The sequence below is a fragment of the Triticum urartu genome, chromosome 4 (genome assembly GCF_003073215.2).
Source record: "Triticum urartu cultivar G1812 chromosome 4, Tu2.1, whole genome shotgun sequence".
NCBI lineage: Eukaryota > Viridiplantae > Streptophyta > Magnoliopsida > Poales > Poaceae > Triticum > Triticum urartu.
In genome coordinates, this window is record NC_053025.1 from 458,581,704 (window position 1) to 458,608,805 (window position 27,102).

Consider the following 27,102-nt stretch of genomic DNA (forward strand, 5'->3'; position numbering starts at 1 on the left):
ACACAACGAGCCCTGGCTGCGCCTGGGGGGGAGAGGAGCACAACCCACCAGGGTGCGCCAGGAGGCCCAGGCGCGCCCTAGTGGGTTGTGCCCACCTCGGGTGCCCCCCAGACCGCTTCTTTGCTCTATAAATACCCCAATATTCCCAAAACCCTAGGGGAGTCGACGAAATATTGATCCAGCCGCCGCAGAGTCCAGAACCACCAGATCCAATCTAGACACCATCTCAGATGGGGTTCACCACCTCCATTGGTGCCTCTCCGATGATGCGTGAGTAGTTCTTTGTAGACCTTCGGGTCCATAGTTAGTAGCTAGATGGCTTCCCCTCTCTCTCTCTCTCTTGATTCTCAATACAATGGTCTCTTGGAGATCCATATGATGTAACTCTTTTGCAGTGTGTTTGTTGGGATCGATGAACTTTAAGTTTATGATCAGATCTATCTTTTTATATCCATGAAAGTATTTGAGTTTCTTTGATCTTTTTTATGGATGATTGCTTATAGCCTCGTATTTCTTCTCCGATATTTGGGTTTTGTTTGGCCAACTTGATCTATTTATCTTGCAATAGGAAGATGTGCTTTGTAGTGGGTTTGATCTTACGGTGCTTGATCCCAGTGACAGAAGGGGAACCGACACATATGTATTGTTGCTACTAAGGATAAAACGATGGGGTCTATCTCTACATAGATAGATTTTGTCTACATCATGTCATCGTTCTTATTGCATTACTCTGTTTCTCCATGAACTTAATACACTAGATGCATGCTGGATAGCAGTAGATGTGTGGAGTAATAGTAGTAGATGCAGGCAGGAGTCGGTCTACTAATCTTGGACGTGATGCCTATGTAATGATCATTGCCTGGATATCATCATGAGTATTTGAAGTTCTATCAATTGCCCAACAGTAATTTGTTCACCCACCGTTTGCTATTTTTCTCGAGAGAAGCCACTAGTGAAACCTACGGCCCCCGGGTCTCTTTCTCATATTATTTTCTTTTGCGATCTACTTTTATTTGCTTTTATTTCCAGATCTATTAATCCAAAAACCCAAAAATAATTTGCTGCATTTTATTTTATTTGCGATCTATTTATTCAATCTATTACAACTTTCTCCCATCACGGACCAATTTCTGGCACCATTAACCGAAAGGGATTGACAACCCCTTTAACACAGCGAGTTGTGAGGATTTGTTACCTGTGTGCAGGGGCTGTTTACGTTGTGTTGCTTGGTTCTCCTACTGGTTCGATAACCTTGGTTTCATATTTGAGGGAAATACCTATCGTTGCTGTCCTACATCATCTCTTCCTCTTTAGGGAAATACTGATGTAGCTTCAAGCGATATCAAGAACCAAGGTTCAGTAGGAGAACCACACAACACCTCTTTAGCAGCACCCGCACACAAATAACAAATCCTTGCAACCCAACGCGAACAAGGGGTTGTCAATCCCTTGGCGGTTACTTGCAAGATTAAATTATGTAGTGCTTGATAGATAGATTGAACAAAAATACAAAATAAAATAAATAAAGTAAAATTGCAGCAAGGCATTTTTAGGATTTTTAATATATGATAAAAGTAGACCCTAGGGGCATAGTTTTCACTAGAGGCTTCTCTTTTGAAAATAGCATACGATGGGTAGAAAAATTACTGTTGGGCAATTGATAGAAAAGCAAATAATCATGACGATATCTAAGGGAATAGTCATGTATATAGGCATCACATCCGAGACAAGTAGACGGAAACGATTCTGCATCTATTATTATTACTCCACACATCGACCGCTATCCAGCATGCATCTACTGTATTAAGTTCATAAAGAACGGAGTAACGCCTTAAGCAAGATGACATGATGTAGATAAAGTAAACTCACACATGAATAAACCCAATCTTTTTATCCTTAATGGCAATGATACAAATATGTGTCATGTCCCTTTTTGTCACTAGGATTGAGCACCGCAAGATCGAACCCATCACAAAGCACCTCTCTCATTACAAGAAAAATCAATCTAGTTGGCAACGCCAAGTCAATAGATCGAAGGGAAATACGAAGCTATAATAATCATGCATAAAAGAGTTCAGAGAAAGCTCAAATAATATTCATAGATAATCTGCTCATAAACTCACAATTCATCAGATCCCGGCAAATACACCGTAAAAAGTGATTACATCGAATAGAACTCCAAAAACATCGAGGAGAATATTGTATTGAAGATCAAAGAGAGATAGAGAGAGAGAGATCTAGCTACTAACTATGGAACCGTAGGTCTGTGGTAACAATAATCCTAGACATACCGGCTTCTTACACGTAGTTTACAGGGCCCTTCGTTAAATTTCTTTGCCCCCCTGATTTCCCACCGGGGTGGCCCGCCTCACTCCCTTCTTTCCAATCCCACTTTGCCATGTCACCGTGTAATTAAATTCAGTATGTGCATGTACGTCTAGTATTACTGTATGTGGTAAACTACTCACACATCATCAAAAGGGCAGCAAGGTTGATGTAGAGCCCCTCCGTGATTGATCCTCCCTCCGGCAGAGTGTCGAAAAAGACCTCCAGATGGGATCTCGCGAGAACGGGAACTTGCGGCAGCGGAAAAAGTATTTTGGCCGACTCTATGTTGGTTTCCCGATTTTAGAGAATTTATAGAGGCAGAGTTAGGTCAAACGGAGCCACGTGGGCCCCACTAGGCACCAGGGCGCGCCCTGGTGCCTCATGGGCCACTACTCCATCTTTTGGCCCTCTCCCGAAGCTTCCAGGGTCTCTTATGTCCAAAAAAATCTTCAAAATTTTTGTGGCATTTGGACTTCGTTTGGTACTGATATTCTGAAAATCAAAAATAGGCAAAAAACAACAACTGACACTGGGCACTAAGTTAATCGGTTAGTTCCAAAAAATGATATATAATTGCTTATGAATGCATATAAAACATCCAAAATTGATACTATAATAGCATGAAACAATCAAAATTATAGATACGTTGGAGATGTATCAGAGAGGCAGCCATCCAACATTGTCCGCATACATTTCAACCCGCATTTGAACTAGCCAGACGAAATTCATGCAAACCAGCTGATATGTATGGAAGATAGAAAATAACATAAATCTTCCATATATATAGTACGCAAATTAAGTCTAGTACAATGATATCTCAAATTTAACTAGATTAACCGGATGTCCAATAAGTTTTTCATCAACGAATCATGCCCTCCCGCACATACTCCCTCTTCAACTTCATCCAACAGTGTGTGTATGTAAATGGTCGTCCTTCTGTCTTGTGGTACACTACGGCAGCGCGTGCAAGCTACATAATGTGTAGACCAATATTGAGTGAATGAATCAATCGACAAATTGAGCACGAAGCAAAACTTACGATCTCGTCCTCTGCCGCGTGCAATGGTCACCTTGCCTCCAGCTGACGAACACATCATAAAACTTTATGACGCTGATCTGGATTGTGTACCAACAATACGATAACGATGTCACGTTGCGTTGTTGAATAATGTACATGTCTTGTGCAATGTGCTTTCATGTGTGAAACGTTTCATGCACTTGCTGCCAGAAGGCCCCCCTTTGCTCCTGCCTACGAAATCCGCAGATACGGCCAACCACTCATTGCATAACATCTCATCCTCCATGGTTGAGTAGCTCATCATCTTTCGTACTCAATGGCATTTGACCGAACACCTGACGAGCGTGGTGTCCACCATGGAGGTCATCGACAGGGGGTGGAGTGTACCTGGGTATAAACGGCTTAAGGGTGGACAATACCTGGTTGCGGATGTCCGGCAATGCCTCTGTGGCGGCCTAAGGCGTATAATAGCGACATCGATAGTGGAGGGTGCTGATGCAAAGCAAAGGGGAGAAGGGACGAAGGTGGAAGGAAATGGGACCGGAAGAGGGGATTAGGTGGGCCGGGGGTGTCTGAGTCCTGCGTGTCTGCTGTCCGGACTACCGCACTTTATCTCCAATTTACGGGAGAAAATGCATCTAGACCGTTCTGCGGATCAATACAGACCCGTATTGAATGGCTTCAGCGGTCCGAACGGATACGGGCGATTTGAGGATCGGCGTTTGAGATGCCCTTCCTGCATAGAGGCCAAAGGTGATCTCGTTTTTGTTGTAGCATGCATCTTTTTATTCAAAGTATAGTATATAGTACTAGCAAGCAAGCACACTCCTGAGTGTCTTCATCCTCATCTTCCATGCTGCAGTAGTTCCCTGTCCTCTTGGCCATCCTTGGTCACATCTTCACTCAATCTGGAAGTTGAAGTTTGTAAGTGCAAAATGGTTTGAAAATGAACCAAGGCTGAAAAATCAGGGAATATGTTGTTACCCCAAGCCGCTTCTTTGTGTGTTCAAGCAGAAATTGTGGGTCCAGCTTCGTTTGCGTGTACGCATCGATCTTGTTCACTTCCTGTAACATATCGATTAAGTTGCCTTCTCGACAGCAAAGAATTGCGAAGACAATTGGTTTGCATTACAATGTGGCATAGTCACATCCCGCAACATTCAGACTTACCTCGATGAATTTCTGAATGTTCGGTCTGTCCTTGGTGATATCATAGTTTTTGATACCAGAAAAGAATATCTGAAACCTTTCGATAAATGGCACATATGCAATGTCCACCTGTGTAGAAATGAACATCGCAACAAGTCAACATGTCAACACAATTCTTCTGAAATGGCATTTTAAGGATTCCCGGATTGGCGTGACATACCAAACTGAACTGGCCAAGGAAGAAAGGGCCATCACTGAACTTTCCCAGGGCAGCTTCTATTTTATCCAGCGCAGCAACTAATGGAAGATAATGCATAAGAAGTTATAAATACGAATTACATACTCTAGCCTGTAGAACTTATTAGATGATTAAACAAGTTACAGGTATGGCTCTGCTCTTTTACCAGTTTCCTCTGCCACATCTCCCTTGGAGGTTATGGATGAGTATAGTGCTTTATTGAACTCGTCGGTGTACACAAGAAGCTCCTCAGCAAACTGCTTCTTTGCAGAATCCTGCCAATTTATGAATGCAAGCGTTAAAACCACTGAGAAATTGCTTTCTCTGGTTATCATGAATCATGATGGTTAAAAATAGAGAATATTTACATCAGGGAGCAATGCTGGGCCATCGAAATTGCTGTCAATGTACTTGACCAAATCCAAGCTCTCTCCTTTCACTTGGTTGTTATGCTCCAGTGAAGGCACCTGTCGAAAAATAAATTTAAGGCAAGTGTGGATGGAGATCATAGAGATAATGAACTGAAACAGTGTTAAGATAGAGCAATGCTTCGGTAGACCCCCCCCTCACAAAGCGTATAAAGGGCAATATAGACATTTCACAAACTATATGGTAGCCTGTCGTACACGTATTAATATTTTTTTGAGACATGTATCCATAATAAATGCGAAAAATAAAAGCACTTGCACCAGGTATTGAACTCACAACCTGGCCATGAATGGAACCAATGCTAACCAGATGGCCTAGTAACTGAGTACGGCTTAAAGCCAGCGCTAACGTTTAAAGTACTATTTAGAGCTGCAGATCCGACTTTTTTTCTTTTTCAATACTTTTGCAAAACAATGCGAACAAAATTTCTTGAAAATGCCAACAATGTTTCAAAATCATAAAAAATAAATAGAATATTCTTTTCTTAAATATGAACAGTTTTCTAAAAAGTGAATTTAAAATACGCACTTAACATTTTCCTAGTATACGGTGTTTTTTTTCAAATACAAACTAAACTTTCTTTAAAATATATGCCGAATATTTTTGAAATGCACGTTGAATAAAATTAGTAGACACGATGAACACTTTTTATACACAGTGAACATTTTCCTAAAACCGGTTGCTCGTTCAAAGTGGGCCGACGCATATCGTGTCGGTCGCTTCGCTTCAACAAAGCCATGACAGTTTGACACCCTCGGGCGGCAAATAGGGTTCACCTTCCGGAAGTAGATTCAGATAGAAGGTGCCATGCACAGCACGCTGCCTTGACTGCGCACGCGAAAACAGGGAAAATACATTAAACAGGAAATGGCAATGCGCGGATCAAACCCTGTAGCTCTCACTGCCGACCGCTCGCCACTAAGTACACAAACTGATAAGCTCAAATGTCTAACTACAAAAACGCAAACTACTAGAACTATCCTTTACCAACCAGCTTACTGTAGCAAAACAGATTTTTCCCACTATTTCTTTCTCTTTTTTGCTGATAGTTTTTGTTTCTTTTCCATTTTCATTTTTCCAAAATTTCAAAAAAAGTTTGCCTATTCAAATTTTGTTCATAAGTTATAACACTCGCATTCTAAAAAATTATACAAACATTGAACAGACACAATTGTAAAAAAAAGTACAAACATTGAAATACAAATATTCATAAAATACAAGGCTTCATCTCATAGCATGTTGTTTTTCGACATCCTTGAAATGACCCTATTTTTTCCAATGGCTTGTATGACCAAGTTATGGCACCATGCCAAGTTGCTTTGCTTTTCGACAAATTTTGTATTTTCTGGAGTTTTCTCGGTAAAAAATAGTCGATAAATGGCGGGACATGTCGCAACTTGCCTATGGTGTAGGAAATCATTCAAACCTGGCGTAAATGACTACCATGGGCACGCCTACCTGCTTACGAAAGTTTGGGTCAGTCTTGAGATTTCCAAAAATACCATGTTCGACGGAGACTGTTCGGTTAGGCCAGAAGAGTCCGTTTGGGAGTAGCCCATTTCTCAACATCTCTTAAATGGTCTCAGTATTTTTCATGTCCTTGTATGATCGATTTTGAAAAAAGTCCATCAATTTTGGCAAAACAAATTCATCTACTTTGAAAATATGCATTCATTTTGAAAAAACTTCATCAATTTTGAGAAAAAGGAACATCAATTTTGAAAAAAACCATCTACTTTGAAAAAACGTTCATCAATATTTTTTATGAATTTTACAAAATTTATTGATTTAGGAAAATGTTCACCAAGTTTAAAAAAATGTTCGCAAATTTTTTAAAAGTCCATTCTTTCATAGAAACGAAATTGGAAAAAGTTTGCACATTGCAAGAGAAAAGGGAAAATAAAAAATGAACAAAGAAGAAAGGAAAACGAAAAATAAGAAATAGAGAAGGAAAATAAATCTGGGACAAAACCGTTAAAAACGAGAAAAAAAGAGCAAGAAAAAAGAAAGAAGGAAAGAAGAAAATTGGAAAAAGAAAAGCGGATAGAAGAAAATAATAAGAAAGACGCCTGCAACCATGTTAAGTGATGGTGGCAAGTTGGTTATAGCGTCGCATTTTGAACCAGAAGTTCCTGTCTCGAATCTTGGCACACTCATATTTTTTTGCGATTTAAAGAGATGGTTGGGAAGGCCCAGCGGGCAAGTGTACGGCATATGCGTATAAATCGAATGGATATTCTAAAAAGAAAAACATACACAACAAAATATGACCATCATGTCCTTTATTATGAAGAGGTATGGGCTAATCTAAGCCGTCCTTGTGTTTAGGGGGGTCTACTGAAGTAGAAGTCGTCAAGATATTGTACACGTCGCGTGGGGCAGAGTTGAGATTCACCATACCTTGTTCTGTGGGTAAACCTTCTCCTTGTACCAAGCCGGCCTGTCTGCGAGATCGATCCCGACTATCTTGATCTTGTCTTGCAAACCCTGGACAAGAAAAGCCATTAGATTTCATTTGGGTGTAAAAATGATTCAGTGTTGCTTGCATATCAGCACCAAAAGTACGATTTCTGCACGAATTATGTCCACAAATCAAACAACATTGGTAGTACCTTGTAGTTCCTGGCAATCCAAGCGCGCTGCGCGTACGGGCAGTGATATGCAACATACAGCCTTGACGAGACATGGAAAAAAAATAATTAGCAGGTTAACCCTTGATTTATGCAGAAGTGACAAGCCACGAGATAGTTAAGTATCTGCAATGCAATTTGATCTCTCATAAGTCTCCTCCCAATTCACCTGGTCGTGCCGTCGAAGAGGGGCGGGGGCTCGGAGGTGGAGGTCAGCGAAGGGGGCAGATTTTCTTTCGGGGAGCTGCGCACGTTGGAGTAGAGAAACAAACACCAAGTTAAAAACACAACAGAGAAACGATTCGAATAATTTAATCGAGAATGAAGCGCAGTAGATTCTGCGCCGCGACTTCGGTCTGCTCACATGACCGGTGCGGCAGCGGCAGCGGCGGCGGCCATGGCGACGGTTCGGGGGGAACTCGAACTCCTGGCGGCGATGAGGCGGCGATGGGGAGCAGCTGGTCGCGAGCGGCGGATCTTTATACACGGCGACGGGACGGGAGGGGAAATGGAGGCGGGCGTCAGTGGTGACGAGCGGCAGGGGAAAGCGAGCGAACTCATTGGTGCGAGCTTGTGCGGCAGTAAATGTGGATTCGACACGTCGATTCGGGTGGTGCTCCATGGATGGATGGGGTCTGCCGGCAGGCCTCACCTGGACGCGAACGCGGTGTAGGTGCCGTGGCCCGTGGGGTTGCTCTTCCGGTACGTTCGGGAACGATGCCGTCGTGCCGGTCGTTGGTTTGTACATAGACACATTTTGCAACAAATGCCTACTTTTTGCGTGGCGTGCAACTGCACACGTAGGTCCCAACGGAGCGAGTCATTCATCCTACTAGCAACAGTTTACACTCGCGAACCAACCTATGATTAAATAATTAGAGGAACTGTGGTATTCCCAGCTCATCAGGGTTCAAATCCTGATGCTTACATTTATTCTTGTCTTTCGGAGATGCTTATAGAAATAGGGTGTGCGTGTGAGCGTTCAGCAACTACATCGCGCCCACCATACAGACGGCTATGCACACATTTTACATAGTTTGACAAGCAAACAAAAATAGCATAATTTCACAACTAAATAAATTTAGCATAGTTTTACAAGCTAAATAAAGATTAAATTGTCTCAAATACATGTGAAAAAAGATACATCTATTGGTTATCAATCTATACCTCTATATCTATATCTATATCTATATCTATATCTATATCTATACCTACTATTAAAGAGACCGCGAAAAATAATTGGATCAAAATAAATCAACATTGTGGGAATTGAACACAAGACCTCCTATCTATCTCTTAGATGTAACAACCAAAGACTTATGCACCTTTCATATTTACTAATCCCAACTCACTCTAAATATACGAGTGGCAGTCATCATATTTATTTATTTATTTTGCGAGAAAAGGAGTTGATATTAAAACGGTCAAATTACTGAAAGGTCCACACAGAAAAGGAAATTACAACGAAGCCCCTCTGCAACCCGACTACGCCGGCGCCGTGGACGAGCCGGTGACGTGCCGTTCGCCGCTGCTCGCTGACGCCTTGGATCGAAGCAGCCCCCGGGCGAAATGGGAAGTCTCCGATCAACGGTCCCTGAGGACCTACACCCATGGTCGTCGTCGTCGTCGCACCGCTCAACATCACCTTCCTTCTCCAGATCTTCAACCGCCGGAATCGCCATCCCTCGATCTCCGGCACGGGGGAACCGTGCACGGCGTCTCGACCGAGCAGCGAGCACGAAGAAAGGAGCTGGTCCACCACGGAGCTCCACCAGAACTTCGCCGTCGAAGGGGAGACAAACACCTGCAAAAAAGCCGATCCAGTCGCACCGCCGCCTCCACGATGCCACCGGCTGGCTCCCTAGGCACTCCTACACTATGTACACGCTGCAAATCGGGCTTCCCCCGCCCTCCCGCCGCCGGAGCGTCCGGTGGAGGGCGAGGGAGCCGCCGATTCGGCAACGGCGAGGTGGAGAGCCCGGGGTTCACACAAATCGCCCTTTGTTTCTGTAGATGGGGAAGGGTGAGGTCCAAGGCTCATGTTTAGGGAGAGCTAATTAAGCGAATGAGCTAATAAAGGAAGGATTGTGGGCTTAAATATAATATTTAAACGGATGTGGCTAGTTAAAGAAAGGATTATGGGTAAATCGGTGGAATAACTATTAGAAAAATTGTGGTCTTAATAAAATCTACATGAAGGATTTGAGGTAAAAAGATAGGATAATTAAAAGGAAAGATCTATAGGCCTTAATGTGTTGGGGCTACTAAATTAGAAAAGAAAGGATTTGATTCCCGACTAAAATGGGTAAGGACTTCATGGTAATTAATGAAAAGATCATACTTAAATGCCATTAAAAAGGATTGTATTTAAATGAAATTAGTGGGACATTACGCCCCGCAAAGAAAATATGAACACGACTAAATTGCAACGTGTTTTTTATGTTCATTTTGTAGAAGGATGATGCTGCGTTGCAACATGTTCTTCATAATAAATCCGATGCTGTGGGACATTATGCTTGTGCAAAACATCAATTTTCCCCGTTGCAACGCACGGGCATATGTGTTAGTATGAACCTACTGTTGGGGAACGTAGTAATTTAAAAAAAAATTCTACGCACACGCAGGATCATGGTGATGCATAGCAACGAGAGGGGAGAGTGTTGTCTACATACCCTTGTAGACCGTTCGCGGAAGCGTTATATCAACGCGGTTGACGTAGTCGTACGTCTTTACGATCCGACCGATCCAAGTACCAAAAGTACGACACCTTTGAGTTATGCACACGTTCGGCTCGGTGACGTCCTCGCCTTCTCGATCCAGCAAGAGGGGCGAAGTAGTAGATGAGTTCCGGCAGCACGACGGTGTGGTGACGGTGTTGGTGAAGAACAATCTCCATAGGGCTTCGCCTAAGCACTACGAAAACTATGACGGAGGATAAACTAGAGGGTACGGGGTTGCCGGCACACGGCTTGGTGTTTCTTGATGTGTCTTTGGTGCTAGCCCTGCCCCTCTATTTATATGTTGAGCCCTGGGGTCGAAACTTGAAGCAAAAGCCTCCTGAAAGTCAGTTTTGCCTGAAAGGCAAGAGTCCCACTCGGACTCCAGGACCAAACGCCACAATCCTTGGCGTCTGGCCCAGACGCCATGGGCCTCGGCGTCTGGCCCAGGGCCAAACGCCAGGGTCTCCGGCGTTTGGCCCCCTGGCCTCCACAAAACTCCTTTTATACCGACTTATAGCCCCGTGGGCCTGACCCCTTGGCCTAACCATATCATCCAATATATGAATCTTTACCTCCGGACCATTTCAGAGCTGCTCGTCATGTCCGTGATCTCATCCGGGACTCCGAACAACATTCAGTTACCAACATACATAACTCATAAATATTATATCGTCAACGAACGTTAAGCGTGTGGACCCTACGGGTTCGAGAACTATGTAGACATGACCGAGACACCTCTCTGGTCAATAACCAATAGCGGGACCTGGATGCCCATATTGGCTCCTACATATTCTACGAAGATCTTTATCGGTCAGACCGCATAACAACATACGTTGTTCCCTTTGTCATCGGTATGTTACTTGCCCGAGATTCGATCGTCGGTATCTCAATACCTAGTTCAATCTCTTTACCGGCAAGTCTCTTTACTCGTTCCGTAACACATCATCCCGCAACTAACTCATTAATTGCAATGCTTGCAAGGTTTAAGTGATGTGTATTACCGAGTGGGCCCAGAGATACCTCTCCGACAATCGGAGTGACAAATCCTAATCTTGAAATATGCCAACCCAACAAGTACCTTCAGAGACACCTGTAGAGCACCTTTATAATCACCCAGTTACATTGTGACGTTTGGTGGCACACAAAGTGTTCCTCCGGTAAACGGGAGTTGCATAATCTCATAGTCATAGGAACATGTATAAGTCATGAAGAAAGCAATAGCAACAAACTAAACGATCAAGTGCTAAGCTAACGGAATGGGTCAAGTCAATCACATCATTCTCCTAATGACGTGATCCCGTTAATCAAATGACAACTCATGTCTATGGTTAGGAAACATAACCATCTTTGAACAACGAGCTAGTCAAGTAGAGGCATACTAGTGACACTCTGTTTGTCTATGTATTCACACATGTATTATGTTTCCGGTTAATACAATTCTAGCATGAATAATAAACATTTATCATGATATAAGGAAATAAATAATAACTTTATTATTGCCTCTAGGGCATATTTCCTTCAGTCTCCCACTTGCACTAGAGTCAATAATCTAGTTCACATCTCCATGTGATTTAATACCAATAGTTCACATCATGATGTGATTAACACCCGTAGTTCACATCAACATGTGACCAACACCCAAAGGGTTTACTAGAGTCAATAATCTAGTTCACATCGCTATGTGATTGACACCCAAAAAGTACTAAGGTGTGATCATGTTTTGCTTGTGAGAGAAGTTTAGTCAACGGATCTGCCACATTCAGATCCGTAAGTATTTTGCAAATTTCTATGTCAACAATGCTCTGCACGGAGCTACTCTAGCTAATTGCTCCCACTTTCAATATGTATCCAGATTGAGACTTAGAGTCATCTGGATCAGTGTCAAAATTTGCATCGACGTAACCCTTTACGACGAACATTTTTGTCACCTCCATAATCGAGAAACATATCCTTCTTCCACTAAGGATAATTTTGACTGCTGTCCAGTGATCTACTCCTAGATCACTATTGTACTCCCTTGCCAAAACCAGTGTAGGGTATACAATAGATCTGGTACATAGCATGGCATATTTTATAGAACCTACGGCCAAGGCATAGGGAATGACTTTCATTCTCTTTCTATCTTCTGCCGTGGTCGGGCTTTGAGTCTTACTCAGTTTCACACCTTATAACACAGGCAAGAACTCTTTCTTTGACTGTTCCATTTTGAACTACTTCAAAATCTTGTCAAGGTATGTACTCATTGAAAAACTTATCAAGCGTCTTGATCTATCTCTATAGATCTTTATGCTCAATATGTAAACAGCTTCACCGAGGTCTTTCTTTGAAAAACTCCTTTCAAACACTCCTTTATGCTTTGCAGAATAATTCTACATTATCTCCGATCAACAATATGTCATTTACATATACTTATCAGAAATGCTGTAGTGCTCTCACTCACTTTCTTGTAAATACAGGCTTCACCGTAAGTCTGTATAAAACTATATGCTTTGATCAACTTATCAAAGCGTATATTCCAACTCCGAGATGCTTGCACCAGTCCATAGATGGATAGCTGGAGCTTGCATATTTTGTTAGCACCTTTAGGATTGACAAAACCTTCTAGTTGCATCATATACAACTCTTCTTTAATAAATCCATTAAGGAATGCCGTTTTGTTTATCCATTTGCCAGATTTCATAAATGCGGCAATTTCTAACATGATTCGGACAGACTTAAGCATAGATACGAGTAAGAAACTCTCATCGTAGTCAACACCTTGAACTTGTCGAAAACCTTTTGCGACAATTCTAGCTTTGTAGATAGTAACACTACTATCAGCGTCCGTCTTCCTCTTGAAGATCCATTTAATCTCAATGGCTCGCCGATCAAAGGGCAAGTCAATCAAAGTCCATACTTTGTTCTCATACATGGATCTCATCTCAGATTTCATGGCCTCAAGCCATTTCGCAGAATCTGGGCTCATCATCGCTTCCTCATAGTTCATAGGTTCATCATGGTCAATTAACATGACCTCCAGAAAAGAATTACCGTACCACTCTGGTGCGGATCTCACTCTGGTTTACCTACGAGGTTCGGTAGTAACTTGATCTGAAGTTACATGATCATCATCATTAGCTTCCTCACTAATTGGTGTAATAGTCACAGGAACAGATTTTTGTGATGAACTACTTTCCAATAAAGGAGCAGGTACAGTTACCTCATCAAGTTCTACTTTCCTCCCACTCACTTCTTTCGAGAGAAACTCCTTCTCTAGAAAGGATCCATTCTCAGCAACAAATATCTTGCCTTCGGATCTGTGATAGAAGGTGTACCCAACATTTTCTTTTGGGTATCCTATGAAGACGCACTTCTCCGATTTGGGTTTGAGCTTATCAGGTTGAAACTTTTCACATAAGCATTGCAACCTCAAATTTTAAGAAATGACAGCTTAGGTTTCTTGCCAAACCATAGTTCATATGGTGTCGTCTCAACGGATTTAGATGGTGCCCTATTTAACGTGAATGTAGCTGTCTCTAATGCATAACCCCAAAAAGATAGTGGTAAATTGGTAAGAGACATCATAGATCACACCATATCTAATAAAGTATGGTTACGACGTTCGGACACACTATTTCACATTGTTTTAAATGAAGGCCAGACTCATAAATCAAATATTTTACTTCTGCGATCATATCGTAGAAACTTTTATTTTTGTTACAATGATTCTCCACTTCACTCTGAAATTCTTTGAACTTTTCAAATGTTTCAGACTTGTGTTTCATCAAGTAGATATACTCATATCTGCCCAAATCATCTGTGAAGATCAGAAAATAATGATACCTGCCGTGAGCCTCAATATTCATCGGACCACATACATCAGTATGTATGATTTCCAACAAATCTGTTGCTCGCTCCATTGTTCCGGAGAACGGAGTCTTAGTCATCTTGCCCATGAGGCATGGTTCGCAAGCATCAACTGATTCATAATCAAGTGATTCCATAAGCCCACCAGCTTGGATTTTCTTCATGCGCTTTACACTAGTATGACCTAAACGGCAGTGCCACAAATAAGTTGCACTATCATTATTAACTTTGCATCTTTTGGCTTCAATATTATGAAAATGTGTATCACCACGATCGAGATCCAACAAACCATTTTCATTGGGTGTATGACCATAGAAGGTTTTATTCATGTAAACAGAACAACAATTATTCTCTAACTTACATGAATAACCGTATTGCAATAAAAATGATCCAATCATATTTATGCTCAACGCAAACACTAAATAACATTTATTTTAGGTTTAACACTAATCCCGAAAGTATAGTGAGTGTGCGATGATGATCATATCAATCTTGGAACCATTTCCAATACACATTGTCACTTCACCCTTAACTAGTCTCTGTTCATTCTGCAACTCCCGTTTCGAGTTACTATTCTTAGCAACTGAACTAGTATCAAATACTGAGGGGTTGCTATAAACACTAGTAAAGTACACATCAATAACATGTATATCAAATATACCTATGTTCACTTTTCCATCCTTCTTATCCGCCAATTACTTGGGGTAGTTCCTCTTCCAGTGACCAGTTCCTTTGCAGTAGAAACACTCAGTTTCAGGCTTAGGTCCAGACTTGGGTTTTTTCACTTGAGCAGCAACTTGCTTGCCGTTCTTCTTGAAGTTCCCCTTTCTTCCCTTTGTCCCTTTACTTGAAACTAGTGGTTTTGTTTACCATCAACACTTGATGCTTTTCTTTATTTCTACCTTCGTCGATTTCAGCATCACGAAGAGCTTGGGAATCGTTTCCGTTATCCCTTGCATATTATAGTTCATCACGAAGTTCTACTAACTTGGTGATGGTGACTAGAGAATTCCGTCAATCACTATTTTATCTGGAAGATTAACTCCCACTTGATTCAAGCGATTGTAGTACCCAGACAATCTGAGCACATGCTCACTGCTTGAGCTATTCTCCTCCATCTTTTTAGCTATAGAACTTGTTGGAGACTTCATATCTCTCAACTCGGGTATTTGCTTGAAATATTAACTTCTACTCCTGGAACATCTCATATGGTCCATGACGTTCAAAACATCTTTGAAGCCCCGATTCTAAGCCGTTTAAGCATGGTGCACTAAACTATCAAGTAGTCATCATATTGAGCTAGCCAGACGTTCATAACATCCGCATCTGCTCCTGCAATAGGTTTGTCACCTAGCGGTGCATCAAGGACATAATTCTTCTATGCAGCAATGAGGATAAACCTCAGATCACGGATCCAATCCGCATCATTGCTACTAACATCTTTCAACTAAGTTTTCTCTAGGAACATATCAAAAATAAAATAGGGGAGCTAAACGCGAGCTATTGATCTACAACATAGATATACTAATACTACCAAGACTAAGTTCATGATAAATTTAAGTTCAATTAATCATATTACTTAAGAACTCCCACTTAGATAGACATCCCTCTAATCATCTAAGTGATCACGTGATCCAAATCAACTAAACCGTAACCGATCATCACGTGAAATGGAGTAGTTTTCAATGGTGAACATCATTATGTTGATCATATCTACTATATGATTCATGCTCGACCTTTCGGTCTCCAGTGTCCGGAGGCCATATCTGCATATGCTAGGCTCGTCAAGTTTAACCTGAGTATTCTGCATGTGCAAAACTGGCTTGCACCCGTTGTAGATGGACGTAGAGCTTTTCACACCCGATCATCACGTGGTGTCTGGGCACGACGAAGTTTGGCAATGGTGCATACTCAGGGAGAACACTTTTATCTTGAAATTTAGTGAGAGATCATCTTATAATGCTACCGTCAATCAAAGCAAGATAAGATGCATAAAAGATAAACATCACATGCAATCAATATAAGTGATATGATATGGTCATCATCATCTCGTGCTTGTGATCTCCATCTCTGAAGCACCGTCATGATCACCATCGTCACCAGCGCGACACCTTGATCTCCATTGTAGAATCGTTGTCGTCTCGCCAATCTTATGCTTCTATGACTATCGCTACCGCTTAGTGATAAAGTAAAGCATTACAGGGCGATTGCATTGCATACAATAAAGCGACAACCATATGGCTCCTGCCAGTTGCCGATAACTCGGTTACAAAACACGATCATCTCATACAATAAAATTTAGCATCATGTCTTGACCATATCACATCACAACATGCCCTGCAAAAACAAGTTAGACGTCCTCTACTTTTTTGTTGCAAGTTTTACGTGGCTGCTACTGGGCTTAGCAAGAACCGTTCTTACCTACGCATCAAAACCACAATGATAGTTCGTCAAGTTGGTGCTGTTTTAACCTTCGCAAGGACCGAGCGTAGCCACACTCGGTTCAACTAAAGTTGGAGAAACTGACACCCGCCAGCCACCTGTGTGCAAAGCACGTCGGTAGAACCAGTCTCGCGTAAGCATACGCGTAATGTCGGTCCGGGCCGCTTCATCCAACAATACCGCCGTACCAAAGTATGACATGCTGGTAAGCAGTATGACTTATATCGCCCACAACTCACTTGTGTTCTACTCGTGCATATGACATCTACGCATAAAACCTGGCTCGGATGCCACTGTTGGGGAACGTAGTGATTTCAAAAAATTTCCTACGCACACGCAGGATCATGGTGATGCATAGCAACGAGAGGGGAGAGTGTTGTCTACATACCCTTGTAGACCGTTTGCGGAAGCATTATATCAATGCGGTTGATGTAGTCGTACGTCTTCACGATCTGACCAATCCAAGTACCGAAAGCACGGCACCTCCGAGTTCTGCACATGTTCGGCTCGGTGACATCCTCGCCTTCTCGATCCAGCAAGAGGGGCGAAGTAGTAGATGAGTTCCGGCAGCACGACAGTGTGGTGACGGTGTTGGTGAAGAACAATATCCGTAGGGCTTCGCCTAAGCACTATGAAACTATGACGGAGGATAAACTAGAGGGGACGGGGTTGTCGGCACACGGCTTGGTGTTTCTTGATGTGTCTTTGGTGCTAGCCCTGCCCCTCTATTTATATGTTGAGCCCTGGGGTCGAAACTTGGAGCAAAAGCCTCCTCAAAGTCGGTTTTGCCCGAAAGGCAAGAGTCCCACTCGGACTCCAGGACCAAACGCCACAATCCTTGGCGTCTAGCCTAGACGCCATGGACCTTGGCGTCTGGCCCAGGGCCAGACGCCAGGGTCTCCGACGTTTGGCCCCCTGGCCTCCACAAAACTCCTTTTGTACCGACGTATAGCCCCGTGGGCCTGACCCCTTGGCCTAACCATATCATCCAATATATGAATCTTTACCTCCGGACCATTCCAGAGCTCCTCGTCATGTCCGTGATCTCATCCGGGACTCCGAACAACGTTCGGTTACCAACATACATAACTCATAAATATTATATCGTCAACGGACATTAAGCGTGCGGACCCTACGGGTTCGAGAACTATGTAGACATGACCGAGACACCTCTCTGGTCAATAACCAATAGCGGGACCTGGATGACCATATTGGCTCCTACATATTCTATGAAGATCTTTATCGGTCAGACCGCATAACAACATACGTTGTTCCCTTTGTCATCGGTATGTTACTTGCCCGAGATTCGATCGTCGGTATCTCAATACCTAGTTCAATCTCTTTACTGGAAAGTCTCTTTACTCGTTCTGTAACACATCATCCCGCAACTAACTCATTAATTGCAATGCTTGCAAGGCTTAAGTGATGTGTATTACCGAGTGGGCCCAGAGATACCTCTCCGACAATCGGAGTGACAAATCCTAATCTCGAAATATGCCAACCCAACAAGTCCCTTTGGAGACACCTGTAGAGCACCTTTATAATCACCCAGTTACGTTGTGACGTTTGATGGCACACAAAGTGTTCCTTCGGTAAACGGGAGTTGCATAATCTCATAGTCATAGGAATATGTATAAGTCATGAAGAAAGCAATAACAACAAACTAAACGATCAAGTGCTAAGCTAACGGAATGGGTCAAGTCAATCACATCATTCTCCTAATGATGTGATCCCGTTAATCAAATGACAACTCATGTCTATGGTTAGGAAACATAACCATCTTTGATCAACGAGCTAGTCAAGTAGAGGCATACTAGTGACACTCTGTTTGTCTATGTATTCACACATGTATTATGTTTCCATTTAATACAATTCTAGCATGAATAATAAACATTTATCATGATATAAGTAAATAAATAATAACTTTATTATTGCCTCTAGGGCATATTTCCTTCACCTACGTATGCTCAACCAAATCATTTTGCAGCTGCATGTGAGTTTCCCAATCACGCATTTCGTGATGAAATTGGATGAACTCTGCAAAAGGTTGCCGCTCCTCCATGCTTAGGCACAACATTCTCACCCTGAAACTGAAACCATTGATCGTAGATACGTTCTGGATTCTCGTCCTCTACGATCATATTATGCATGATCACATAAGCAGTCATCACCTCCCACAACTTCTTGGTGCTCCATCGAGATTGCAGAATAATAAAGGCACGCTCGACGTCCTTCCTAGCACTCTCTTGCTCTTAGGCAAATCTTTTCCTCTTCTCTCCGATAGGGTTGAGGATTCTCCTCACAATAGTGATCCACTGAGGATAGATACCATCACCTAGGTAGTATGCTTTGTCGTTGTTGTGGCCGTTGATGGTAACATTCACCGGTGGGCTATTGCCTTCAGCAAGCCTTGCAAACACCGGCAAGCGTTGAAACACATTGATATCATTGTGCGATCCGGCCATGCCAAAGAAAGAGTGCTAGATCCAAAGATCTTGTGAGGCCACGGCCTCAAGTATGACAATGCAAGCCCTGACATGGCCCTTATATTGCCCTTGCCAAGTAGAAGGGCAGTTCTTTCATTCCCAGTGCATGTAGTCTATGCGTCCAAGCATCCATGGGAAACCCCTGCTGGCATTCATCGTCAACAAGCGGGTTGTATCTTGAGCAGTCGACTCTCTCAAGTACTCAGTGTCAAACACAGCAATCACAGCCTTGCAGAACTTGTACATGGAGTCTAGGCATGTAGACTCCCTCATACGGACGTACTCATCAATGAGATCACCGGGCACTCCATATGCAAGCATTCGGATGGCTGCAGTGCATTTCTAATAAGATGAGAAGCCAATCTTTCCAAGGGCATCCTCTTTGCACTCGAAATAATTATTGTATCTGACCACCCCCTCTCTAATACGGTTGAAAAGATGCCTAGCCATACGGAAATGCCGCCAGAATTTCTGATGTTTGAACAATGGGTTGGTTGTGTCAAAGTAGTCCTTCCAGAGAAGGAAATGGCCGCTTGCTCAGTTGCGATTCAATGCCGGAAGGTGCCCCGGGATTGAGCCACGAAAAAACGGCCACTGCCTATTAAGGTGGTCATGGACCAACATGGTAGCCAAGATCTCCTCCTCATCATCGGACGAGGAATCGTCGGTGTCACAAAGGAAATTGTGGAAAAAGAACTCATCGGCGAAGTCCATTTTGTACCTTGGCAAACTGCCGAACAGCTTGCGGGTGTCGACGAAGAAGCTGGCCGGCGAAGAGACGTGCGCCTCCCTTGGACCAGGTGGCTAGCCTGGCGGTGTTTGACGAGCGTGCCGGCGTCAGGACAGCGGGCGTTGTTGGACGAAGGAGCTGGCCGGGGCTGTCGGTGTCAAAACCGGCAGATCTCGGGGTAGGGGGTCCCGAGCTGTGGATTTAGGATCAATGGTAACAGGGACGATGAACATAGTGTTTTTACCCAGGTTCGGGCCCTCTCTATGGAGGTAAAACACTACGTCCTGCTTTTGTTTATATCAATGGAGTATCAAGTACAGAGTTGATCTACCTCGAGATCATATATTGTGGTCTAAACCCTAGAGGTATGATGAGTAATGTCATAATGATCTAACATATCTCTATCAACTAGCGTAGCCTCAGTTTATATAATGCACCAAAGGCCTAGGATAACAAGAGTCCTAATCGAATACGCCGGTGGGGAGGAGTCCTTGTCTTAATCACCAAGTCTCGTGGAATCTTCCTCGTGTATACAAACTGGCCCATGAGTATACGACCATGGGGGTCCTCGGCCCAATCTAACTGATCGGGAGACGACGTGGTGAGTACCTCTAGTCCAGGATACCGTCAGTAGCCCCCTGAACCGGTCTTCAAGTTGGGGACGCTCCTCGATTCTTCCGAACTGTTCTTCATCTTCGGTCGTTGGTCTTGAAAACTGGTTCAACAAATCATCTCATCTTCGATCTTGAGGATCGCCGAAGTGGATCCGGAGAGTTTACACGTCGAGTATCCGAGGAGACCCTTTAAGTTATCAGCCTTTATCAATGCCTTGTTATTTTTATCCCACACCTCGGGTTTGAAGTTGTTCCTGTGCGGCGGTGTCCTCTTGCATCGGAGCTCCAACGCCGGACTGCATTCGAGATATCTTCTGTAGCCGAGCACCAATGCCGGACTATATCCGAGCTCCAACGACGGACTGTATCCGAGCTCCAATGCCGGACTATATCCGAGGTGTCATAAATCACCTTGGCTTGAAGAAGTTTGAAGGAGGTTATCCTGGTTTAACGCTGAAAAGTTCTCTATGGAACGAGCCATTCGAATCCGAGCTTTATGCCGGACCACTTCCGAGCTCCAACTCATGTCTATGGTTTTGAGAAGTTGACGCCAGATAGGTCCAGATGGTACCTATTGTTGTCTGAAGACGCGTTTGCCCATAGTTCGGTCAAGCCGAACACTAGGCACTTTGAATTTTCTGCACTGAACAGGAAACGCAGTAGCCCCCGAGACACTGGTCGGGTGGCAACACCAGATCAGGGTTCGATGTGCCCCTTTCATATTTATAAATAATGAGAGTGAAGCCCAGTAGCCCCCGAGCCTTAATGTGGGCACGGGTGGCCGAATTAAGGATCGATATCCGGGCGAAAAAATTTATTGTGTTTAACACAAACTTCTCGAAAAGAGAATAAATATCTCTTAAAGGAGCTAGAGCCAGCGAAAGCTGGGCTCACCAAGGTTGGCCCCAAGGGGCTTAATAGATAGGAAATCGATGCCACTTGGGATTTAGGAGAGCTTTATGTAAGTTTCTCGCTTGGTATTTAAAATATGAGCTGCAATAAATCGACTTTACTCGCAATTTATGATCCTATGTATCCAAGTATTTTACATGATTAATGCTCAGATCCGCATTGTACAAAACTTTGTTGACCGACCATCGGCTTCCACCTCCTCGGCCAGCAGCCGAGGAGTGTTTGTCCTTCTTTATAAAGCCTTCATGAGAGCAAAGATTTACGACAAACAAGGCAATCCGGTCATACAGTTTGATAAACAAAGGTACGCGGAGAGATATGTTATATTAAGAAACATCTTCCAAGGAAAATAGTCCTGTTATCGGTTCCTTTCTTTGGGCAGTCATGCTTTGTAACACCCTCGATGCGACTATAGCTCCCACGTGTCGAGGCACGACTTACAGATATAATCGCATTGAAGGCATATGTCGCAAGTCAGGCAATCTTCACAACATCCCATGTAATATGATAATGAAAGGGGAGATAACATAGTTGGCTTACACTCGCCACGTCAATCAAGTACATAAATAACATTACATCATCCAAAACACTCATGGCCCGACTACGGCGCCAAAATAAAAGAGAACCCAACATGCGACACGGTCTCGTTCACCCCCAACTGGGCACCGCTACTGATCACCGGGAAAGGAAACATAGTATCGTTGAGAGTCTTCGTCGAACTCCCACTTGAGCTCATACGCGTCTCCTGGAGCGGAATCATCAGGCCCTGCATCTGGTGTAATAGTAATCTGTGAGCCACAGGGACTCAGCAATCTCGCACCCTCGCGATCAAGACTATTTAAGCTCATAGGAAGGGGTAAGGCAAATATAAGTGGAGCTGCAGCAAGCGACTAGCATGTATGGTGGCTAACTTATTCGCAAAAGAGAGCGAGAAGAGAAGGCAAAGCGCGAGCGCATAACTAAAGAGGGCAATCCTGCGGCAAACATTACTCCAACACCGTGTCCACTTCCCGGACTCCGCCGAGAAGAGGCCATCACGGCTACACACTCAGTTGATTCATTTTTAATTAAATTAAGGTTTAAGTTATCTACAATCGGACATTAACAAATTCCCATCTGCCCATAACCGCGGGCACGGCTTTCGAAAGTTCAATCCCTGCAGGGGAGTCCCAACTTAGCCCATGACAAGCTCTCACGGTCAACGAAGGAATAGACCTCCTCCCAAGAAGTTCCGATCAGACTCGGTATCTCGGTAATTCAAGATACTTCGACAGGTTAAAACAAGACCAGCAACACCGCCCGAATGTGCCGACAAATCCTGATAGGAGCTGCACATATCTCTTTCTCAGGGCACACTCAGATTGTCTTAGGTACGGGTAGGCCAGCCCAGAGTTGCCCCTGGTGGCCAGCGGTAGCTGACAGGTGGACCAACACTCAGAGGAGCACTGGCCCGGGGGGGGGGGGTAAAATAAGATGACCCTTGAGTCTGCAGAGCCCAAGGGAAAGAAAAAGGCTAGGTGGCAAATGATTAAACCAAGGTTGGGCATTGCTGGAAAAGCTTTAATCAAGGCGAACTATCAAGGGGTTCCCATTATAACCCAACCGCGTAAGGAACGCAAAATCCGGGAACATAACACCGATATGACGGAAACTAGGGCGGCAAGAGTGGAACAAAACACTAGGCGAGAGGCCGAGCCTTCCACCCTTTACCAAGTATATAGATGCATTAAGATAACATGTCAATATAATGATATCCCAAAAAGTAAATAAATGATGTTCCAACAAGGAACGACCTCCAATCTTCACCTGCAACTAGCAACGCTATAAGAGGGGCTGGGCAAAGCGGTAACATAGCCAATCAACGGTTTGCTAGGTCAACGGTGGGTTAGAGGTTTGGCATGGAAATTTGGGAGGCTTGCAAGCAAGTGGTAGGCATCGTAGCAATGGCATAGCAAAAGAGCGAGCAAACTAGCATAGCAAAGATATTAGTGATTTCGAGGGTATGATCATCTTGCCTGCACAGTTGTCAGAGTTGACTGGATCCTCGAAAGCAAACTCAACGGGCTCCTCGTTAGCGAACTCATCTACCGGCTCTACCCAAACAAGACAAACAAGCAACAAGGATACAATCAACCACGTGCAAACTCAAACAACACGATGCAGAGATGATATGCTATGCGGGATGCGATGCGGGATGCAAAAATGCAAGATATGACAGGAAATGCATGAACCTGGCCTCAACCTGGAAATCCAAGTGTGCCACTGGAAAGATGAGATGAAATCGCTTGAAAACGATATAAAGAACGCCGGAATCGGAGTTACGGTTTGGAAAATGGCAAGCGATTCAAAAATGACACCGGTCTGCGATTTACAGCAAGTAGGCATCTAAATGCAATGAGATGAACATGCTACAGCCACCAAACATGACAACAAAATACATGGCAGGGATGCACACAAGATGCTTAACAAAAGTCTAGCACTGAGCTACGGCCAATTCATCCATTAACAGGTTCAAACAAGCATGGCAAAAACGCAAATGGTAAAACAGATCTCAGACTTAGTGAAATTAACACTTGTCTGGAATTTCAGATCATATAGCCCTCTTCGGAGCAACAAAACAACATGCTACAGGACCTGAACATGACAAAGAAAGACATGGCAGGGAGCTACTCAACAAGCTTAACAAAAGTCCCTTAGTGACCTTGAGCCAAAAGGGATCACAAAATATACTAACAAGCACACGAACATAGCAAAAACATAATCAGTTTTCAGACTTAGTGAAAACTGGGACATGCTGAAACATAACTCACCAAGGCATGTAAACGAGCTCGATGCACTCACTACGGTGCAAGTCATGGCAAGACAAGCATACGTCCATTAAGAAGGCACAAAATACAAGCTAGACATGGCAAGAACAATGGCATAGCATGCACGGATCAACTACAATAACATCGGCAAAATCGCAAACAAGTTGACGATCTGCCCCGATTCGCAACGAAGCAAAAGTAGAGCTCGATTGATTCAAGCTAGGGTTCTCCATAATTGCAAACAAATACATGGATGGATAGAGCACTACAAGATTAACAAAACTCCCTTAATGATCATCCTCAAAAGAGGCACGGATCACTAGGAAACAACAAGAACATATGGCATCATGAACTAAATAATCCCAGACTTAGTGAAAACTACTAAGTCCCTGAAAACAGATTCACCGGGTGCCTCACTTTGCAAGCTTGCACAAGTCACCACACACATCACAAAAATGCATGGGTTGCACCTATGGAAAGATAGCAAAATCCTTAACAAAACATATGTAGGACTCACAGGCATATCATGCACACAACAATCATGGCAAATATGACAAAAGTCTAAGATGAACTAGCAGATCTGACAATTAACTCACGAAGCCTCCTTATAACAGCATTTCGGGCATCAAGATGAACTCAAATGAAAATGATGCAATGTAATGAAATGATGTACTCATCGAGGAGAACATTTTGATATACTATATGTCTAAAATGGAGCTACGGATGCGGAGATATCACAGGCCAAAGTTAGCACAAAAATTAGGGTTCGGAGAAGAAAAAGTCAACCCGCGGATCTCAGATCCAGATCTGCACGGATTTCGATGCACGCCGGATCTACTGTTCACCGCCGGAGTTCCTATTCACCGGTGGAGTTCGTGGCGGCCGAAGCTCGGAGACGAGGAGGGAGAGGCCGGAGTGGCGGAGGAGGCGGCGCCGGCGACGAGGCGGCGGCCGGAGGCGGCGAGGGGCAGCGGCCGGCGACGAGGTGGCCCGGGGTGGAGCTTCCCTGGCCGGAAATGGTGCTGCGGCATCGGGGCTCGGGCACCCGGGGCTGGGGAAGACCAGGCGGGGAGGAGGCGTGGGCTCTGGCCCGAGCGGCGGAGAGGCGGGCCCGCTCCGGGCCTGACGGGCCGGCGGGAGTGGCGGCGGTGATGTGGTCCGCCCACGCCACGTGGCGCCCGGTGGTTGGCGGCGGCGGATCCGTACGTTGTCCGGCGCGGGTCGGACATGTCCGGCGCGGGTCGGACACGTCCGGCGGCGGCGGAGATCTTTTTTTAGGGTTTCATGGGAGGAGAAGATCCGAAAACAGGGGGGGGTCTATTTATAGGCATAAGTGGAGCTAGGAGAGTCCAAATGAGGTGTGGTTTTCGGCCACGCGATCGTGATCGAACGCTCTAGATGATGGAGCAGATTTTGGTGGGTTTTGGGCCAAATTGGAGGGGTGTTGGGCTGCAACTCGCACAAGGCCTTTTCGGTCCCTCGGTTAACCGTTGGAGTTTCAAACGAAGTCCAAATGATACGAAACTTGATAGGTGGTCTACCGATAGTAAACCAAGGCCGCTTGGAAAGTCTCGGTCCAATCCAGAAATGTTTAATCCCCACACACAAAAGAAAGCTAGAAATGACCACCGGAGGAGAACGAAGCGCCGGAATGCAAAATGGACAACGGGGAAAATGCTCGAATGCATGAGACGAACACGTATGCAAATGCAATGCACATGATGACATGATATGAGATGCATGACCAAGACAACAACACACGGAGACAAAAAAACCCGAACCCGAGGAAAATAAATATAACTTAACGCCGGAAACGGCAAGAGTTGGAGTACAAATTGGGAAAGTTACATCCGGGGTGTTACATGCTTATCATGATCATGAAACCTCAACCCCGATCAATGTGGGAGGAAAATATTGAGGATTTAGTTCGGGGAAAGTTCCCGAACTCTATGGTATTAATGAACCAAAATTTTCACTTCCGTCGTTGCTGACCAATGTGATCCTTTAAGATCGCTAGCTTTCGGCTTCACCTAGTCTGAGGTACTAACTCGGATGACCTGGTAGTAACAATCACAGAGGTGCTCCCTTTACCGCCTAGCCGAACAATCGGGAACATAGGGGTAAGCACAGGAGCCAGCAACCCAGCTTGGCAAAAATCTTAAGTCAAATTGATGCATATTTATGGCTTTATAACGATGATTACGGAAGGCAGCCTTTGTATATTAAATACAAATGACGATGATATGTTTATTTTGACTCCATTGCGACCGTTTATCAGTTGAAAGTGGCCCGTCGTCGGCTTCTACCCCTTTGTAGATACTACGCAGGGTGTCTCCGCAATAACAAGACAACCCTTAGCCAACGTCTCGGTGCCCGAAGGCGGTTGTGTTAGCGGAAACGAGGCAATTGGATATGCGGGCTTCATAACTTTCACTTAGTCATAGGAGCTTTAAACTCGGGAAGATGGCTACGAGCCCCCGGTTAGTGTTCGGCGACAGTCGAGGTCAAGCCGTAAAAACTTCGGCCAATGTTATGAACGGCCTGTCATTTAACATAGTCATCGGATCGCAGACCAATTTACGCTTATTGTGACAGTCAGTTTTCGGCTTTCTTCACTGAGGTGCTTAACCATGCAAGCTGGAAGCACAATCGCAGTGGTTCTACCTTTGCACACCTAGCCGAACAAAGCGAAACGTAGGAGGCAAGCACAGGAGCCGGGCAACCCAACTATTTGACCGAAGACACAATTTGAA

The 27,102-nt window shown here is 44.1% G+C and overlaps 1 protein-coding gene across 2 annotated transcripts; it reads right to left on the reverse strand.

The window, feature by feature from the left end:
* Nucleotides 1–3,085: 3,085 nt before the first annotated feature.
* Nucleotides 3,086–8,409, reverse strand: LOC125552056 (protein IN2-1 homolog B). 2 transcript variants are annotated; one of them, XR_007303368.1, is made up of 11 exons: nt 8,157–8,409; nt 7,962–8,036; nt 7,775–7,835; nt 7,563–7,649; nt 5,102–5,200; nt 4,900–5,008; nt 4,716–4,792; nt 4,517–4,624; nt 4,331–4,411; nt 3,368–4,254; nt 3,086–3,298 (listed from the first exon to the last, which is right to left on the reverse strand). XR_007303368.1 is itself a non-coding variant. In XM_048715521.1 (10 exons), exons 1-10 carry the CDS (start codon nt 8,351–8,353, stop codon nt 4,246–4,248), a joined length of 903 nt encoding a protein of 300 aa, XP_048571478.1. In that variant the 5' UTR covers nt 8,354–8,409; the 3' UTR covers nt 3,086–4,245. The 2 variants fall into 2 exon arrangements, 1 of the variants encoding a protein (XP_048571478.1); XM_048715521.1 differs by having other exon boundaries at nt 3,086–4,254.
* Between the last annotated feature and the right edge of the window lie 18,693 nt (nt 8,410–27,102).

Bases quoted from the DNA above. Each gene is read 5' to 3' on its own strand.
- LOC125552056 (XM_048715521.1), bottom strand. From the start codon at position 8,353: ATGAGTTCGCTCGCTTTCCCCTGCCGCTCGTCACCACTGACGCCCGCC. The intron at 7,836-7,961 runs GTGAATTGGGAG...TGTCTCGTCAAG, and splicing joins CTCTTCGACGGCACGACCAG to GCTGTATGTTGCATATCACT. The intron at 7,650-7,774 runs GTACTACCAATG...TTTCTTGTCCAG, and splicing joins GGATTGCCAGGAACTACAAG to GGTTTGCAAGACAAGATCAA.